The sequence below is a fragment of the Thamnophis elegans genome, chromosome 4 (assembly GCF_009769535.1).
Source record: "Thamnophis elegans isolate rThaEle1 chromosome 4, rThaEle1.pri, whole genome shotgun sequence".
In the NCBI taxonomy this organism is placed as follows: domain Eukaryota; kingdom Metazoa; phylum Chordata; class Lepidosauria; order Squamata; family Colubridae; genus Thamnophis; species Thamnophis elegans.
Window position 1 is genome coordinate 7,283,020 of NC_045544.1, and position 20,962 is coordinate 7,303,981.

The 20,962-nt window shown below is 40.9% G+C and overlaps 1 protein-coding gene across 2 annotated transcripts in view; it reads right to left on the reverse strand.

The window, feature by feature from the left end:
- The window catches only part of KHDRBS2 (KH RNA binding domain containing, signal transduction associated 2), a 457,717-nt gene that overhangs the window by 225,417 nt on the left and 211,338 nt on the right, over positions 1–20,962 (reverse strand). For both annotated transcript variants that reach the window (XM_032216390.1, XM_032216389.1), the window contains exon 4: positions 7,743–7,889. In XM_032216390.1, the coding sequence (XP_032072281.1) occupies positions 7,743–7,889 (147 nt within the window). The remainder of the gene's footprint in view (positions 1–7,742; positions 7,890–20,962) is intronic.

Here is a 20,962-nt window from a genome sequence, read left to right on the forward strand (position 1 = left end):
CTGGTTTTTCACAGGACTGGTGTGGAAGAGACACAGTTGTTGAGTGTTTGTGTGTGTGTGTGTGTGCATGAGCAAGGGGACCTAATTTCCAGTTGCTGCTCACCTACCAGGCTGGTTATCACAGAACTGAAGGACCTCTTAGAAAGGGCTGGTTAGACCCTGACCGTCTTTTCTTTTATTACATTTGACAATATTTTTGCCTGGGATTTTTTAAAATTTATCCCAGCATTTTACATTACATTGTTTTCTGGTATTCAGGTGCCACCCGCTAGTTTTTCAAGTTCAGTCATGGTTGGTTAAGTGTTCTGAACCCCCTCTTCATACACCAAAGCTCGCCGAGACAAAGATACTTCAAGGATTTATTTACACGCAGACTAAACCTTGGCAGCAATCCAGCACAGACCAGACCTTGGCAGCAATCCAGCACAGACCAGACCTTGGCAGCAATCCAGCACAGATTGACCTTGGCAGCAATCCAGCCTGCCAAGATAGCCACGATAGCTTCTCCAGCTCTAGTAAATATGTTGATTCTTGCAACGAGCTTGTGGAGAGCCATTCCTTTTATAGTCTTGAGAGGAGCCTAATTACCACCAGCTGAGTCCAATTATCTCCTGTAACTGCATAACTGTTCTTTACACCTATTAGCCCTCTGTTGCCGGGCATCCAGGACCAACCCCCTTGTCTCCTCCCCACTGCTCCAAGGCTTGACTTCAGGAGGATGCTCCCTTTGGCTCTCACCACTGCTCCAGGCCTCATGCGCCTCCTGGTGGCCAACCAGCCTCTCTGCACCCTGCTCGGAGTCAGAACCCTGTCCAGGGACCTCCACATCTTTCAGAGCTGACTCATAGGGCCCTTCGCTGTCGGAGTCTGGTGGCAGCTCCAACGGCTCCTGCTGGGCCACAACAGTTAAGTATCTATTGGGAGAATTTAAATGCAGTCTAGATAATGCCATTACTACCTGTCCCATGTCCAAAGTTTCAGGAAGGTCTGTTAAGAATCCTCTTGCACCAGGATTGTGAGATGCCTACAATGAGACAACATACTTTTTCTGTGGGGGCTGCACATTTTGAAACCTTTTATCCCCAGAAGTCCATAAATCTCCCTCCCTTATAACTTTCTCTTGGTGCTAAAGAAATTTAAAAAGACAGTCTTTTGAGATAGGCATGCTATAAACATTGCCAAGAAAACATTCTCTCGTCTCTTTCCAGTAAGTCTCTACTTGTTTATCAGATATTCATCCTCTTGTTAGTATTATTTCATAGTTACATCCTTGAGAGAGAATGGTTACTCACTGATTGACAGTTACATTTTCAGAAACATATTAAACCTAGGGTTAGAAAACCTAGCCAGTGGACAGGCTGTTGTAGAATAAATGTTGATCGAAGACAGCAAAGAGACAAACCATCAGCAACATTTAGTAGTGTGTCTTTCTTGGTGTGAAGGTGATGGTTAGTAATTGGAGAATTACTCAGCCCTAACTTGATTCTGCACCTAATAACTGCAGCAAGACTGTTGGTGGCACAATACTGGAAGAAGGAAGACTTGCCTACAATCCAAGAATGGACATTGAAAGTCACAAACTTAGCCGAGATGGCTAAAATATCGGCATATCTTAAAGATCACTCAAATGAGAGATATAAACGAGACAGGAAAAAATGGATTGACTATATACAAAATAAATACGGGACCAAGAAATTCCAGTTAGCTTATGCTTAAGATCAGAAATGATTTAAACTGTTTAAAGTTAGTTCAGTAAGAAGAAGCTAAGGTCAATGTAGAATGTCATTAATTTCTTTATTTCTTTTTTTTCAATAGATTTTAGACTGTGTTAGTTAAAAATCCATACCGTGTACGGGTTCTGGGAAGTCGGGGGGGAGGAGGAGGGGGTAGGGGGGTGGAGGGAGGGAGGGGCATACAAAAAAAATTGTACTTCAATGTTTTAATGATTGACGAATGATGAAATATTTGTGTTTTTAAAAAGAAATAAAACCTTTTTCTAAAGAGAATTACTCAGCCATAGAAACTTAGAACTGGATGGGTGAAGAAATTTGAGCAAAAAACCAAACCGAAATAAAATCATATAATGATTTGTTGAATATATATTTCTTCTTTGGTTTGTTTCCGACAATGGATAGTTCAGTCACAACAATATGAAAGACACAAGTAAAAAAGTAATTGGTGTGCCAATCAGCATCCTCTCTGTGTGTTTAATAACTCTGTCTGCTTATGTATCGAATATCCATAAACACTAAATATTACAGCTTTTCTGGCTCTAATAAATGATCTACATTCGGAATTCAGAGGTTTATTATGGATTTTTTTTCATCTTTCATTTCTTTTTTGTCACCTTTGATAATAATACCTTTTGCTCCCTTGGCTCATTAATTTAACTTTCTGTATGCCCCGAGGAACTCTGCCATTTAGCTCCTGTTGGATATGCATGTTTTAGTAGTAGCATATGTTATACATGTTGCAGTATTTCGATTATACCCATAAGGACAATAAGGAATAAGGGCAGAAGAACGTATTCGGTATATCATTGGTATACTATATAGTAATAGTATAACACAGACTTACAACAGTTCATTCAGTGACTGTTCAAAGTTAGAACATCACTGAGAAAAGTCACCTATGACCATTTTTCATAGTTACGGCTGTTGGTCATGTGATCAAAATAGCAATAGCAATAGCAATAGCAGTTAGACTTATATACCGCTTCATAGGGCTTTCAGCCTTCTCTAAGCGGTTTACAGAATCAGCATATCGCCCCCAGCAACAATCCGGGTCCTCATTTTACCCACCTCGGAAGGATGGAAGGCTGAGTCAACCCTGAGCCGGTGAGATTTGAACAGCTGAACTGCAGAACTGCAGTCAGCTGAAGTAGCCTGCAGTGCTGCACTCTAACCACTGCGCCACCTCGGCTCCTTCAATTCATATGCTTGGCAACTGGTTCATTTTTATGATGGATGCAGTGTCCTGGGGTCATGTTATCCCCTTCTGAGTCAATGGGGAAGCCAGATTCACTTAACCATGCTACTAACTTAACAACTGCAATGATTCACTTAACAACCGTGGTAAAAATAGTCGTAGAATGGGGCAAAGCTCACTTAACAAATATCTCCCTTAGCAACATACATTTTGGGCTAAATTGTGGTTGTAAGTCAAAGGCTACCTGTATATGTATCATATACTAGCCAAATGTGCCCCAATTTATAAACTAATTAGATGTCACACATGCTTTTTTTAAAACTATACTCATCACTAGGGATTATAAAAATATTAGAGGCTTCACTGTTGTAGAATTCCAGGGTTGTGACATATCACAGAACTTTAAATAAATGTGTTTGGGGAGGAGAAACTGATCAATGGTGGCAAAACCTTGCCCTTTTAATAAAAGCTAGGAATGTAAAAAAAAAACAACAACCCATAATTTGTCTCTTCTATCCATGGGATAATACATGGATAATAATGTAATAATGTAATAATAATAATAATAATAATAATAATAATAACAACAACAACAACAACAACAACAACAACAGTTTACATCCACGTGGTGATACTGATAGACTGTATCTGCCCCGAAAATCAGGTGGCAGAGGATTCTTACAAGTGAAGCAAACAGTTGAAGAAGAAAAACATGCACTGGCTGATTATTTAAAAGAAAGTCAAGAACATCTATTAATTGAAGTAAAGAACAATAAACTACTGAAGGCCCAACAGACGAAACAAGAATACAGAAAAGATGTGATAAAATCAAGAATGGAGAGTTGGCAGAACAAAGCACTGCATGGCCAATTTCTGGAAAAAATAAAAGATAAAGTGGACAGTGAACAAACTTGGTTATGGTTAACAACAGGTACATTAAAGAAAGAAACAGAGTCACTAATCCTGGCTGCGCAAGAACAAGCTATCCGCACAAATGCCATTAAGGCCAAAATCGAAAAATCCTCTGTTGATGCCAAATGCAGACTTTGCAAAGAAGCTGATGAAACTGTTGATCACATACTCAGCTGCTGTAAAAAAATCACGCAGACTGATTATAAATTGCGGCACAATTCAGTAGCGCAAATGATCCATTGGAATTTGTGCAAAAATTATAATATTAAAACAGCAATAAACTGGTGGGAACATCAGCCTGAAAAAGTCACCAAAAATCAGATGGTCAAGATCTTGTGGGATTTCCGTATACAAACGGACAAAATACTGGCGCATAGTACACCAGACATCACACTGGTTGAGAAAAACAAGGTTACAATCATAGATATTGCAATACCAGGTGATAGCAGGGTCGCCGAGAGGGAACATGAAAAAATCTCAAAATACCAGGACTTAAAAATTGAAATTCAACGACTATGGCACAAACCAGCAGTGGTAATTCCAGTGGTAATTGGCACACTGGGTGCTATTCCAAAAGCACTGGAATTACATTTAAAACAGTTAAAAATTGACAAAATCACCATCAGTCAAATGCAAAAAGCCGCACTGCTTGGATCTGCACGCATATTGCGAAAATACGTTACGACGTCCTAGGCCCCTGGGTGGGGCCCGACTAGTAACCAATGCCAAATCCGGCGAAACAACTGGCCGCTGTGATACAATTGTATTATAATATATAATATAACAGTTTACATCCACGTGGTGATACTGATAGACTATATCTGCCCCGAAAATCAGGTGGCAGAGGATTCTTACAAGTGAAGCAAACAGTTGAAGAAGAAAAACATGCACTGGCTGATTATTTAAAAGAAAGTCAAGAACATCTATTAATTGAAGTAAAGAACAATAAACTACTGAAGGCCCAACAGATGAAACAAGAATACAGAAAAGATGTGATAAAATCAAGAATGGAGAGTTGGCAGAACAAAGCACTGCATGGCCAATTTCTGGAAAAAATAAAAGATAAAGTGGACAGTGAACAAACTTGGTTATGGTTAACAACAGGTACATTAAAGAAAGAAACAGAGTCACTAATCCTGGCTGCGCAAGAACAAGCTATCCGCACAAATGCCATTAAGGCCAAAATCGAAAAATCCTCTGATGATGCCAAATGCAGACTTTGCAAAGAAGCTGATGAAACTGTTGACCACATACTCAGCTGCTGTAAAAAAATCGCGCAGACTGATTATAAATTGCGGCACAATTCAGTTGCTCAAATGATCCATTGGAATTTGTGCAAAAATTTTAATATTAAAACAGCAATAAACTGGTGGGAACATCAGCCTGAAAAAGTCACCAAAAATCAGATGGTCAAGATCTTGTGGGATTTCCGTATACAAACGGACAAAATACTGGCGCATAGTACACCAGACATCACACTGGTTGAGAAAAACAAGGTTACAATCATAGATATTGCAATACCAGGTGATAGCAGGGTCGCCGAGAGGGAACATGAAAAAATCTCAAAATACCAGGACTTAAAAATTGAAATTCAACGACTATGGCACAAACCAGCAGTGGTAATTCCAGTGGTAATTGGCACACTGGGTGCTATTCCAAAAGCACTGGAATTACATTTAAAACAGTTAAAAATTGACAAAATCACCATCAGTCAAATGCAAAAAGCCGCACTGCTTGGATCTGCACGCATATTGCGAAAATACGTTACGACGTCCTAGGCCCCTGGGTGGGGCCCGACTAGTAACCAATGCCAAATCCGGCGAAACAACTGGCCGCTGTGATACAATTGTATTATAATATATAATATAACAGTTTACATCCACGTGGTGATACTGATAGACTATATCTGCCCCGAAAATCAGGTGGCAGAGGATTCTTACAAGTGAAGCAAACAGTTGAAGAAGAAAAACATGCACTGGCTGATTATTTAAAAGAAAGTCAAGAACATCTATTAATTGAAGTAAAGAACAATAAACTACTGAAGGCCCAACAGATGAAACAAGAATACAGAAAAGATGTGATAAAATCAAGAATGGAGAGTTGGCAGAACAAAGCACTGCATGGCCAATTTCTGGAAAAAATAAAAGATAAAGTGGACAGTGAACAAACTTGGTTATGGTTAACAACAGGTACATTAAAGAAAGAAACAGAGTCACTAATCCTGGCTGCGCAAGAACAAGCTATCCGCACAAATGCCATTAAGGCCAAAATCGAAAAATCCTCTGATGATGCCAAATGCAGACTTTGCAAAGAAGCTGATGAAACTGTTGACCACATACTCAGCTGCTGTAAAAAAATCGCGCAGACTGATTATAAATTGCGGCACAATTCAGTTGCTCAAATGATCCATTGGAATTTGTGCAAAAATTTTAATATTAAAACAGCAACAAACTGGTGGGAACATCAGCCTGAAAAAGTCACCGAAAATCAGATGGTCAAGATCTTGTGGGATTTCCGTATACAAACCGACAAAATACTGGCGCATAATACACCAGACATCACACTGGTTGAGAAAAATAAGGTCACAATCATAGACATCGCAATACCAGGTGATAGCAGGGTCGCCGAGAAGGAACATGAAAAAATCGCAAGATACCAGGACTTAAAAATCGAAATTCAACGACTATGGCACAAACCAGCAGTGGTAATTCCAGTGGTAATTGGCACACTGGGTGCTATTCCAAAAGCACTGGAATTACATTTAAAACAGTTAAAAATTGACAAAATCACCATCAGTCAAATGCAAAAAGCCGCACTGCTTGGATCTGCACGCATATTAAGAAAATATGTTACGACATCCTAGGCCCCTGGGTGGGGCCCGACTAGTAATCAATGCCAAATCTGGTGAAACAACTGGCCGCTGTGATACAATTCTGTTGTTGTGAATAATAATAATAACAACAACAGCAATAACAACAACTTCACATTCTAGTTAAGATGACAGACGTGTGTGTGTGTGTGTGTGTGTGTGCGCATGCACGCGCATGCGTGCGTGGGTGCATATTCATGAAACCTAACTGGAAAGGCCCAAGAGATCCCAAGTAAACTCTACATCAGTAAGTGGCATAGAAAAAGTGTATGTCTATTAAATAACTGTGCAAAGAGGCAAGATAAATGAAGAGATAGTCTGCAGGATCCAATCTGGGTTGGTCACCAGAGATTTGTCTTCCAAGCTTTCAGATTCATGCTGGAACCCATCTTCAGGGACCTTCTCTCTAGCGGAGTGTGTGCTGTTCTGTGTGTGGTATTTGTAGTGCCTGTGGTAAGTGGCTTTTTAGATGTTGATTGGGGTGTGTTTCCCATGGATTGCCCCTTAGGCTATGTAGGATAGACGGGGAGGAAGCTAACCACCAGACTTCTGTTAACCCTTACCTAACTCAGAATTGGAGAGGAATGCTGCCCCCTATAGTTGGACTAGTGGAATGAAATCCATAGTGGAATGAAATCCACCGGGACTCCTTTCCTTATCTAACTCTAAGCAGGTGGTAACCGTGAGCTGAGAAGATTCCTGTGCATCGGCATGAACAGGAATGCATCAGTTTAAGTGGGCCTCACATTTGGGTCTGATTTTTCACAACTGGCAGTTTGGATTCATTTCTTGGATATCAAAAGAAGGAACAACACACAACAATTAATAAGCAACAATTAACTCATTTGGCAATTTCCAAAAATATATTTCAAGTGCAGAATAATCAAGGGTTGGTATATTCTTCAACTGGTGATGAGGACAGTACCGGAAGAGAAACCAATATCTACTAATGATGATTTTCAAGTACTGTGTTTAATGCAATCGAGTGATTGCCACGTACTGTATATTTGTAATAACTCTGCGAACAACTTACCGGAACGAGAAATTTTTTAATTTCTTCCAGGGCATGACTCATCCGCGAATAAGCTTCTCCAGGAGGGGCAAACACTTCAATTAATACATGTAGTTCATCACTCAAGTGTGCATATTTGGCTTCCTCACTTTTTCTTAGTTCTTCTTCCTGTGGAGAAGCGTATTTTTAGAAATCTCTTTGCATTGATTTAACATTTGTAAATTGCGAAGCAAAGGTCATAATCTAGGCAGACTTTCAGCAAAATGAGGCCCCGTGAGAAACAACAAAATTCTTGTATAAATTACTTGACGTATTAATTATAAATCTGAAAATCACTTTGTGTGAATAATGAAAACTAGCATAATTAACATCTGCAACAGATTTTAATCAATAAAGCATAGAATGGTTAATGCCTCACAGAGTGTTGAAGTTTTCACAATGCAAAAAAAAAAAAAAAAACCAAGCTCATTTCTGAAAAAAGGAAAAAGGATCAATTCAGATTTCTTTCACCAGAGTAACGGATGCGATGAACTATAAAATGTATCCTAAAATGCTGTTTATTTTGTTTGCTTAATGTGTCACTGTTCATCAAATAGAACTGTGCCCAGAATATTTTAGTAAAAAAAAAATATCAAACTAGAAGAAACAATTATTAGTAAAATATCCAGACATATACTTTAAAAATAGCAGCATTTATTGCAATAGCTAAAAGCATTTATCAAAACTAAAATGTAATAACATGGTAAAATAAAAAAAAGGACTCCCTGCAGATTTTACTCTGCTGGATGTTGCCGACTGTAGGGGGCAGTGCTCATCTCCATTTCAAGGCCACTGAGTTAGCACTGTCCGTTTCCGTGATCATGTGGCCATCAGGAGAATGCTGTTACATTCCCACCGAAGTAGTACCTATTTATTTACTCACATTTGCATGCTTTCGAACTGCTAGGTTGGCAGGAGATGGGACGAGGATGGGAACTCATCCCATCACATACTACTCAGGTATCGAATCTTCCCATCTGACATGCCTAGCATCTTAAATGCTGAGCTATAGCAATAGCAATAGCAATAGCAGTTAGACTTATATACCGCTTCATAGGGCTTTCAGCCCTCTCTAAGCGGTTTACAGAGTCAGCATATTGCCCCCAACAACAATCCGGGTCCTCATTTCACCCACCTTGGAAGGATGGAAGGCTGAGTCAACCTTGAGCCGGTGAGATTTGAACCGCTGAACTGCAGATAGCAGCCAGCTGAAGTGGCCTGCAGTACTGCACGCTAACCACTGCGCCACCTCGGCTACCCTGCTGCCCCAAGAACATAGCAGATGTGTGAAAAAAATCACTCTTCTCTAGAAACTTTAGAGGGCTTCAGTGGCACAGTGGTTAGAATGCAGTACTGCAGGCTACTTCTGCTGCCTGGCGGCTGCCTGCAATTTAACAGTTCAAATCTCACCAGGCTCAAGGTTGACTCAGCCTTCCGAGGACCCAGATTGTTGGGGTCAATATGCTAACTCTGCAAACCGCTTAGAGAGGGCTGTAAAGCACTGTGAAGTGGTATATAAGTCTAAGTGCTATGCTATTGCTAAAACAATCAACCACTCTGGCAGGAAAAAAAAAAATGGCTGTGGTACTGTGATACACACTACAATAAGGGGAACTCAGCCAAAGCTTATGAAATATGCACGCCTTGGCATCTTAGTATTATGCCTAATCTTGTGTTGCAGGTGCTTAGACAAAAAATAAATAAATACATGGTTTATATTTCCCCCCATATTCCAACTCAGTGCAATCAGCATAACTGCCAAGATATATCAATATAAGAATCAGAAGCTGAGCTCAAATCTAAGAGAGGTTTACCTGGAAAAAATTTCTTTAAATTTCTGAAAATGAAAATTCTAGACTAAAAGTTCTGCAAGAACAGTGAGGGCGAAGCTGTTTGTAAAGGCTTTTTGTAAAATTGCGTGTGCTTCTGCGCACGTGCCCACGCCCACAATGCAATGCACCCCTCCCACATGTGCGCGTGAACCCCCGTGCATGCCTCTATGACCCCCCCCTTGCACAGTGGGGGGGGGAGTTTTCACCCTCCCCAGGCTCTGGAGGCTTTCTTGAAGGAAAGAGTGAAAATGGCCTCCCCCAGTCCTCCAGAAGGCTGAAAATCAGCTGTCCACATTGCACACTGGAGCTGACAGCTCACGTGCTGGCAGATATGGCTCTGTGTGCCACCTGTCAAACGCTTGCCATAGGTTCGCCATTGTGGTGTTAGAAAGATGTAAGGAAAGAAACCATCTCCTTGGTAGAACCAGGGAAGGCTTTCTCTTGCCATTTCCCAATATAATGCAGTGGTGGGATTCAGCCACTTCTCACCACTTCAGGAGAACCGGTTGTTAACTTTCTGAGCAGTTTGGTGAACTGGTTGTTGGAAGAAATCATTAGGGCAGAGAACTGGTTGTTAAACTATTTGAATCCCATCACTGATATAATGGGAGATTTATCTCTAGCACCACAAATCAATTGCTGTGGCATTTTTCGGGTGTGAGGGCAACTGCCAGCCTTTCAGGCCTTGGAGAAAAATAAAACAAGGAGACACACTGGTCATTTCTTCCAATGGAAATGCTATTTAGAAACTATTCTCTTTCCTCCACTAAGAAAAAAAAACCCAAATGAATGTTTAGACATTATTTATATTTGTATATTTTCCTGCACGTTGGCCAAAGAAACATGTTGAGGTCATCAATCTTTATTATTATCATTATTATTTGCATGTAAATTATTATTTACAATCAAAGGCATAGCTTCTTCAAAGACCAATATATTTTCCAGATATTTCCTTCCTAGCTCCAGATCCATCAATTCTATTCATTCACGAGGACAGTGATGGCTAAACTTTTTGCCTTGCGTGCTGAAATCACGCATGCAACAGTGTATGTGCACGCTACAGTGCATGCATACATGCCCACATCCTGCCCCCCTGTGTATGCATGCCATGAACCCCCTATGACACCCCTGCACATGCGTATAACCGCCCCCGCCCCATTTTGGCCCTAGCAGGCTTCCCTGAAGCCTCCTAGGACCAAAAACAGGCCATGTGAGGTCGCTGCTCACCCATGCTGTCCCCTGCCCCCCCATGCATGTGTGTGTGACCCCCTCTTGCCCATGCGTGCATGACCTCCCACCCCATGCATGTGCACACGTCTCCTGCATGCGAAGTAGAGTCACAAATATCAGCGGAATGGCGGGAGATATGTGTTCCTGTGTTGTGGAGCTGAGGTGGGCAACGGTTTGTGTGCCCACAGAAAGGGCTCCACATGCCACCTGTGGCAGATGTGCCATAGGTTCGCCATCACGGCACTGGGATGATGCCCCAAGGCTCTCCTGTGGTAAAAGCAGATTTCTACTTGGAAAATTCTCTTTGCTTTCCCTCCAAGCTTCCTCAAAGGAGGAAGTTTGAGGATATTCCAGAAGAGATATTTTAGGCGCATGAGATGTTAAGAGTTGAACAGGAATTTCCGCTTCCCAGTTTTGTTGATGGAAAGAATTCTGCCATAAGTGACATTCTCATGGAAGAAATATAGAGTTGTATTTTTTTGTTACGAGATGCCCGTGTGTGTGTGTGTGTTTCATGTAACATGTTCTGTGGTTTATTATTTTCAAATTTAATTATTTTACTCCTAGCACAAAGACAATAAACAATGTCAGCTCCAGGGATGGTCACTTTTTCCTCTGTTCTGTGGTTCTTTCATGAGAATGGGAGAGTTTGGATTCTACAGAAGAAAACCTTTATTCAGACCAACTCCAGAATGCATCCTTTTGGTTTTCTTCAATGACAGAGTTCGGCTGTTCCTCATTTATCGTTGACGAAGACCTTGTTTTATTTTTTAAATATTATCTTAAGACTAGATGTAGAGTGCCTGAAGATGAGTAATCATGCTCATTTGGGCACAGAATGTACTCACACCTGTTGAACAGACATTTGTAGGCACTGCAGTTGTTGCACTAGTAGTTCTGCAGCTCACACTTACATTGTGCTCCAGATGTGAACCTTGCTTCATAAGCTTGAAAGCCCTTGTGGATGAGGCTATGAAAGGTAGGGAAGTTTTGTGGCACAATTTCCCAGGAGCTTATATCTATATCAAGTAACTTCAGAGAGGTCTTTAGTCTTAATGTCTTTGAAATGTTCCTCCTGCCCTCCATATAAGCAACTTCTGGCAGAGAGTTTCCCTAAAAGTAGCTGATTAGAGATGTGCTTGTTCAGCATGTGGATGACATGACTTTCCCACTGTGTCTGTGCTCCAGTGGTGGGATTCAAATAATTTACCAACCAGTTTTCTGCCCTAAGGACCAGCTGGGTAGGCGGGGCTCGGTGGTCATGTGATCATGTGGGCATGGCCAAGTCAATGTCACTCAGGTCGATGGGCACTTCGCCTTAGTTGTTACAATGGTTATAAGGGTTAACTGGAGAGACAGTTTCTGTAAGCAGGGCAATAAAGATTAGACTAGAAACAACACCAGAATGTTTCCTTCCTGCCTTCCTTACAGGATTAGAGCCGAGGTGGAGCAGTGGTTAGGGTGCAGTACTGCAGGCCACTTCAGCTGACTGTTATCTGCAGTTCAGCGGTTCTAATCTCACCGGCTCAAGGTTGACTCAGCCTTCCATCCTTCCGAGGTGGGTGAAATGAGGACCCAGACTGTGGGGGCGATATGCTGACTCTGTAAACTGCTTAGAGAGGGCTGAAAGCCCTATGAAGCGGTATATAAGTCTAACTGCTATTGCTATTGCTATTAGCCCTGTAAAGTGGAAAAAAACAAAATGAGATTTCTTCCAACAACCAGTTCTTCAAACTGCTTAGAAAGTTACCAACTGGTTCCCCCAGATAGGTACGAACTGGCTGAATCTCACCACTGCTGTGCTCTCATCAGAAGAGTGACTGTCCATAAATGGTGACTGGTGGTAGACATGCAACTTCATGTCTAGTACCTTGTCTTGCCATCTGATGCCTAATATCCTGCAAAAGTTCCAGCCATGTGGAAATGGTTGGGCAGTCTTGCATGCCTTTGACACACAGTCCATGTTTTTAAGGCACATACACAAGGCTAGCAAGTATTACACCTCTGTTGACCTTCAATTGTATTACCGAGCGGATTCCTTGATATTCCCACACAGTGGAGTGTAATCTACTGAAAGCAGAATGTATCTTTGCTATTGTGAAGTTAAATTCTGCACCAATAGCCACTGCTCAGGAGAGGAGTAAGGAAATTGGACTGGTTACTGCGTGACATTTCCGACTGGGATTTTGGGTTCTGTGAACAGAATATGCATGAGGAACAGGTTATCCGTGACTTCGGTCGTTTGGAAATCCTTGGCCGTTATGCCATGATGGAAATGGCATATCATCTGAATAAATTTATTTTATTTTATTTATTTTTTTAATTTTAATTTTATCAATTTCATATATACATTCACAATTATATGATCTCATAACTGTTATTAATAATATGTATTTATAACAATTTTTCCCTACAGTTGACAATATACTTGAAGATTGCTTTCTTACTATCCCATGGATCCATCTTATCTTACAACGGTCCTACTTCTTCTTCCCTCCCTCCCTCTTTCCTTCCCTCGTTTCTTCTCTCCTACTCTCCTTCCTTCCCTCCTTCCCTCCCTCCTCCCCCCTTCCCTCCTTCCCTCCTTCTCTCCTTCCCTCCTTCCTTCCCTACTTCCTTCCCTCCTTTCTTCTCTCCTTCTCTCCTTCCTTTCCCCCTTCCTTTCCTCCTTCCTTCCCCCCTTCCTTCTCTCCTACATTCCCTCCTTCCTGAATAAATTTAGTAAGGCAGCCAAAATATGACATGATCCTCCACTGGTCTTGCCAGCTAAAAATTTCAAAAGCTTTCATGAGGTTAGCAAAGGGACTATGGAGATTCTCAATCATCCAGGTCATGGTTGTCCCAATGTACCTTTTGGGCTTTCTTGGGGTTTTTTCCCCTTTGAAAGCATTTTGCATATCATCCAAGAAGCTTCTTCAGTTCTAACTGAGTTAAGTTAGAACTGAAGAAGTTTCTTGGATGAGAAAGGAAACATTTGCATATCATCCAAGAAGCTTCTTCAGTTCTAACTGAGTTAAGTTAGAACTGAAGAAGTTTCTTGGATGAGAAAGGAAACATTTTCAAAGGAAAAACACCCCGAGAAAGTCCAATTGCCTTTTGGAAAAAAGCACCACTGGGAGATCAATAAAAGCACACGTCACAGTTCTGCTCCTGACATTTCTGAAATTGGTGGGTAGCAAAGACCATGTCAATAAACCGCAGGAATCCAGTATGGTTTTAATGAATGCGATTAATCAATATGGTCAAGTGTCTGGTTTTAATATAAATTTAGGAAAAACAAAAATATTAGCTATAAATATGAATACTAAACAAAAGGAAGAACTAGGAGGGATGCTAGGATGTGAGGTAGTCAAAAAAGTCAAATATCTTGGGGTTAATATTTTAACTTCAAATGGGAAACTATATAAGCATAATTATGAACCACTTTGGCATAGTATACAGATAGAGATGAAAAAATGGGAGAAATTGCACTTATCTTTGCTGGGTAGGATAGCGGCAGTGAAAATGAACATATTACCAAAATTTTTATTTCTCTTCCAAATGTTACCTATACTTAAAAAAGATGCAAATCTTTTAGAATGGCAGAAGGGTATCAATAAATTTGTATGGGCAGGAAAGAAGCCGAGAGTAAAGCTGAAAATAATGCAAGAAAGACCATGTCAATAGTCCCACAATTTTGCAGGTGCTGCACTCTGACTCTGACAACAAGCACTGCTCCAGATAAGTGACCTGATGATGTAGCAGGACTTTTGCAAGCATTTCTTTCCTGCAAACAGAACAGAGAGATTTCTAGTGGAGCTTCCTAGTAGATTTACTAATGGAGAAATGTTGGTAAGCCCACTCAGTGCTCTTTCTATGAAAGGAAGAGATCCAAACAATACTGTGATTTATGGAACACGTAGGGATAATTAATATATTTACATGATCTTACTTTAGTCCTGGTCAACAAGAGCTTGACCTAGCAGAAAATAAATTGAGATGCAAATCCAAAGATTGCCAATTTTTTTCTATAGAATGCTGTTGTGGCCCAGCAGGAGCCGTTGGAGCTGCCACCAGACTCCGACAGCGAGGGCCCATATGAGTCGGCTCTGGAGGATGTGGAGGACCCTGGACAGGGTTCCGACTCCAGGCAGGGCGCAGAGGGGTTGGTTGGCCACCAGGAGGCACCTGAGCCTTGGACCAGTGGGGAGGAGACAAGGGAGAGTCATCCGGACGCCAGCAGTGAGTTGTTCCTGGATGCCCGGCACCAAAGAGCTAATAGGCATCAGGAACAGTTGCGCAGTTACAGGAGGTAATTGCACTCAACTGGTGATCATTAGGCTCCTCTCCAGACTATAAAAGGACTGCTTGTGCACACGCCCCTCTTGCAGAAGTCAACGCAGGAACTAATGTCGGAGAACATTATTGTGAGCTTGGCAGGCTGGATTGCTGCCACGGCTCATCTGTCCTGGATTGCTGCCCAACCTTGTCTGTGCCAGTTTGCTGCCAAGGACCTGTCTGTCTGTTAATTAAATGCCGTAACTTATCTTTGGCTCAGAGTGTGTGTTGGTGTGGGACGAGGGGGGTCAGAACAGAATGTAAATATGTTAAGTAGCCTTACAGAAATTTCTTGATTATTTTGTTCATAGATGGGGCAACACATGACTCAAACAAAACAAAAAAATTAACAAAAAACTGCAAAAGCAGCCTTCCTTATCATGAACTCAGACTAACCACTGTTGTTGTAAAGAGAGGAGAACGGGAGAGAAATATTTGCCCAGAGCAATGCTGCCACTTTACATCTAATTATGTTAAGTTGTTCTGGTAGACTTCATATGTGACAAGCTTTCTGAATGATAATGTATCTCTGATGAGCCATGGAAAATTTGCAGGTTTTTCAGCCATTTAAGCACAATGCAAGAAACTCTACCTGAAATTGAATTCTGAATAAGTTCAGAAGAGATCCATGTTTCCTTCCTGTTGAATCTAGCAATATTGAGCCTATTTTTAACCAGAAAATACTCTTTATGTGTAACTAAGTGTTCAACTAATGAGTTGTCGATGTAACTATTAGACATATACAAAGCGCACAGTTTCTCAGTTGACTTTGAACTGTTGTCCCTAAAATAATGTTTTTAAGAGCTGATTTGAAAGAAACCAGCACGAAGAAGGAACAGACCATGGGTAAAATCCAGCAGGTTCTGACAGGTTCTGGAGAACCGGTAGCAGAAATTTTGAGTAGTTAGGAGAACCAGCAAATACCACCACTGGCTGGTCCCAGAGTGGGGTGGGAATGGAGATTTTACAATATAGCAATAGCAATAGCAGTTAGACTTATATACCGCTTCATAGGGCTTTCAGCCCTCTCTAAGCGGTTTACAGAGTCAGCATATTGCCCCCAACAACAATCCGGGTCCTCATTTCACCCACCTCGGAAGGATGGAAGGCTGAGTCAACCTTGAGCCGGTGAGATTTGAACAGCCGAACTGCAGAACTGCAGTCAGCTGAAGTAGCCTGCAGTGCTGCATTTAACCACTGCGCCACCTCGGCTCTTGTTAAATATCCTTTCCCTGGAGTGGGAAGGGAATGGAGATTTTGCAATATTCTTTTCCTGGAGTGGGGAGGGAATGGAGATTTTGCAGTATCCTTCCCCTGCCATGCCCACCAAGCCACACCCAAATTTGAATTTCACCACCGGAACAGACCCTATATGTTGCTCCATTATTACAAAATCCCCTGTGTGGTAATGGGAGACTCAGTCAACTGTAGTTTATTTAGTAATCATAGTTTAGCCAATGTGTCTAACCATTGGATTTTCACAACAAAATCCTCAGGTCACGAAATCAATGCAAAATTTAAACTGTGCTACAGGTTGCACTATTATATCTCTCTCCTGAATCAAAGTTTTCTGTTGGGAAAAAAAAATCCAACTCCATTCTTGGAAGGTGCTGTTTGAATCTAATTTATAATTACTTGATTTTAATACTATTTTGAATCCCTTGGCAGAAATGATTTTTTTTAAAAATATATATATACGATAACAATGAATAGATGCCAGCATATGAATTCAGAAAGTTATTGAAAATTTGTCTTGGGCGGATAGGTGATTAAGTCCCTGGTTGTTTTATTGTCATTTATACTATATCTTCTGAATGTTTAAACAAAACTTCTTTTTTTTAAAAAAAAATCAAGACCCCTAGAGTCCTCTGGAGTTGGGCAACCTTTAAAATGAACAATTGAATGAACTAAATAAAATAATAAAATATTAATAAGTAGATACATAGAATTTTTATTACAGTTGCTGACCAGAACTGCAAACAGAAAAAAAAAAAAGCAAACCAAATAAAATATTACAATTGATGATAGAGTCATTAGCGGACAATAAAAGTTTGATTTATAGGCTGTATAACAGCATCTTCCAAGAGCCTGAATTATACTGATCTGGTGACAAAAACTGTATATAAAAAAGATCAGAACTTCTCAATTTTTTTTTTTAACCAGGTAAGTTAAGGAGTTACAAGGCAACTCCTTGAATCTCTACGTACTTTTTATTATTTAATATGTATTATTATAAACTAATGAATAGCAAAGAATAAAAAGTAATAAAATAAATAAATAAAAGCACTGCTCTTGTCCCCCCAAAATTGGCCCTCAGCCCATTTTGACCCAGATGTAAGATTTGAACTTTGGATCTACTACATATGTGGCTTAAGTCCAGAGGTGGGTTCCTCCCAGTTCGCACCTATTTGGTAGAACCGGTTCGTCAAATCTACCGAACCGGTTAGAAGAGGTTCCACCAGTGGACCCGGAAAGCAGGCCACACCTACAGAAGAGGTTCCAAACATTTTTGAAACCCACCACTGGTCCTTGGATATGATTATTCTACACTATCATGCTCATATTTATAAAACTTTGTGCCTCTGTGAAAGGTAAGGATGACTACTGCGTTTGTGGTGCAATCAGAACATTGCGTGTGTTGAAGTTGTTTTAACGCAAACCAAAGATGCCTTTTAAAAAACAAATTTACATCATATTCTTATGCATGCCAGTGCTGTGTGTGAGGTAATTTAAGGTGGTTGTGACAAATGTCGTCGGCATCTTCATATCCGGTCACATGGGCGGCAAGCCACTCCCATCCGGTCACATGGGCAGCAAGCCACTCCCACAAAGGAGGCCACACCCACAGAGTAGGTTCGAACAATTTTTGAAACCCACCACTGCTTAAGTCTTACAGCTCTTGGTTGCATTTCTTTCTAGAAATGGATTTTCTAGTATCTTTAATGAAACTTATCAAGAGCTGTGTCCTTTAATTTCTGTCTGAGATTTTTCTGGTCCCAAGATTAGTTTGGCTGAAGTCTAACACATGACCAGACTCTGCGAGTGACAAAACATTTTCAAAATCATATTTCTCATACTTTAGTATGAGAAAATAGCTTTTTTTGTTTTATACATTCGCTTTCTGATTAAATTGTCTTTGTTTTTATCCAAAACAAACATATATAATGTGATCTATCAGATAATTTACAGATTTAAAAAACAGATAACATTAGATTGCCTGCCAGGTGTTTTGACTGTAATAATCCAATGAGCTTTTTTCTGCAGTGTAACACAATATCCGCTCAACCAACGTGTAGGAATTCATGCCACGAGTCACGACATAAAGCTAAAACTGATTTTACAAATACTGTCATGCCCAACCCAAGGCCCAGCTGTAATAATGATAATAGTAAGTGATGCTTTTATAACGGCAAGGTAAAAAAATTAGTGAAATCAAGCAAGACCTAAATTGCTTTGTACATAGACAGTCCAAAATATTTATCACCTGTGGGATATTACGGTGCTGTCTTGCATTTTATACATAGAAGCCAACCAGACGGTTGGATTTTGTGAGACTGGTCAGAGGACAGCAGGATAGTTTATGAGGATCAGGAGAAGATGCGGAGGATGGTTGTAACCTAGATTGTAGATTGTAGATTTAATTTATTTGTATGCCGCCCTTCTCCGGGAGGGACTCAGGGCGGCGAACAACTCAAAAGGGGAAAGGGAACATAAACAACAGTACACGTAATTAAAATACACAAGAGTCATACAGCCATACAAGTTGAGAGGGGAGGGGAACTCATCAACCCCAGGCCTGCCGGCACAGCCAGGTTTTGACGGCTTTCCGGAAGGCCTGGAGAGGGGTGAGGGTCCGAATCTCCGCGGGGAGTTCATTCCAAAGGGCCAGAGCTGCCACAGAGAAGGCCCTCCCCCGGGTGGTAGCCAGATGGCATTGGCTGGTAGACGGAACCCGGAGGAGGCCGACCCTGTGCGATCTAACGGGTCTGTGGGAGGTAATTGGCAGCAGGCGGTCTCTCAAGTACCCAGGTCCAATACCAATACCAATAACCTCCTGCTACCAGGCTTCCAACATATGCTACAATCACTTACTGAATCTCTGCCTAAATATAGGACTAACCCTGACTTTCCAAAGTCCCCTGTGAGAAGGGCCAATAAAAGAAAGTCCTTTCTCTTTCTCTATAACTTGATCCACTGGGAAGCCAGCTCAGATGATTTTTTTTAAACAAAATCTGCTCGGGTTAAATCCATTCTGAAATAGCTCGAGAAGTCATTAGCTATTTTTACATGCTCTGGCATATATACATGATACCAAGTTCAGTTAAAATGCAGATGTGCCCATCACCAAGGAAGTCTGGTTAGACCTCAGATGAAAGAGTGTTGAAATTGTCTGAATTTTCAAACTACTCATATATTCTCGTGTAATTTTCTATGCTGTACAGTTTTCCACTGGGAAAATAATTTCTACTTTATTTGGGAAAGAAAACAGATGTTTGCTGACTGTTCTACTCAACTAAGATTTGGAAAGCCAATATACTTGCCCACTCAACAGGTCATTAAGACCTGTTACTTTATTTCCCCCAGGCATTAGAGCTGGGATATTTAAATGTGTCTGTTTTGTTATAAGGAGCCTCATCCCTCTGGAATGAGCTGCCCCCGGAGGTTCGTATAATCCCTGACCTCCGGTCCTTCCGACGCACCCTAAAAAGTTGGCTTTTCCATCAAGCCGGTCTGGCCTGAACAAAATAAAATAAATGATTGATTATTGTTAATTTTAATCGAATTTTTTAAATGTTATTGTTAATCTCAATTGGGTTTGTTTTTTGGATACTCTATCTATTTTTTTAACTTTTGTAATATGTGTTTTTTTTAATGTTGTACGCCACCCTGAGTCCTTGGGAGAAGGGTGGCATATAAATCCAATAAACCAAACAAACAAATAGCAATAGCAATAGCAGTTAGACTTATATACCGCTTCATAGGGCTTTCAGTCCTCTCTAAGAGGTTTACAGAGTCAGCATATTGCCCCCAACAACAATCTGGGTCCTCATTTTACCCGCCTCGGAAGGATGGAAGGCTGAGTCAACCCTGAGCCGGTGAGATTTGAACAGCCGAACTGCTGAACTGCAGTCAGCTGAAGTAGCCTGCAGTGCTGCATTTAACCACTGCGCCACCTCGACTCTTAAACAATGAACAACAAACAAGCCTCAGTTTTCTTTGATTTAGATTATTTTAACTTTGCTTAATTATAGAAATAGCACTTAGATTTATATACCACTTCTTAGTAATTTACATCCTTCTCTGAGTGGTTTACAAAGTCAGCCTGTTGCCCCCCGCAATCTGGGTCCTCATTTTACAGACCTAGGAAGGATGGAAGGCTGAGTCAACCATGAACATGGTGAGGATCGAACTCCATGCTGTGAGCAGAGTTAGCCTGTAATACAAAACACTGAGCCACAAAGGTTCTGATAATGGGTGTTCTTTTTTTTTTTTTTTTACGGTGTATTGTGTTTGCAAATTAGCCGAGGTGGCGCAGTGGTTAGGGTGCAGTACTGCAGGCCACTTCAGCTGACTGTTATCTGCAGTTCAGCGGTTCTAATCTCACCGGCTCAAGGTTGACTCAGCCTTCCATCCTTCCGAGGTGGGTGAAATGAGGACCCAGACTGTGGGGGCGATATGCTGACTCTGTAAACCGCTTAGAGAGGGCTGAAAGCCTTATGAAGCGGTATATAAGTCTAACTGCTATTGCTAAATTAGTTATTAGCCTTCTTGGGTTATGGATTTAAGATAGGCAGCCATTATATTTTCTAAATAAATAAATGC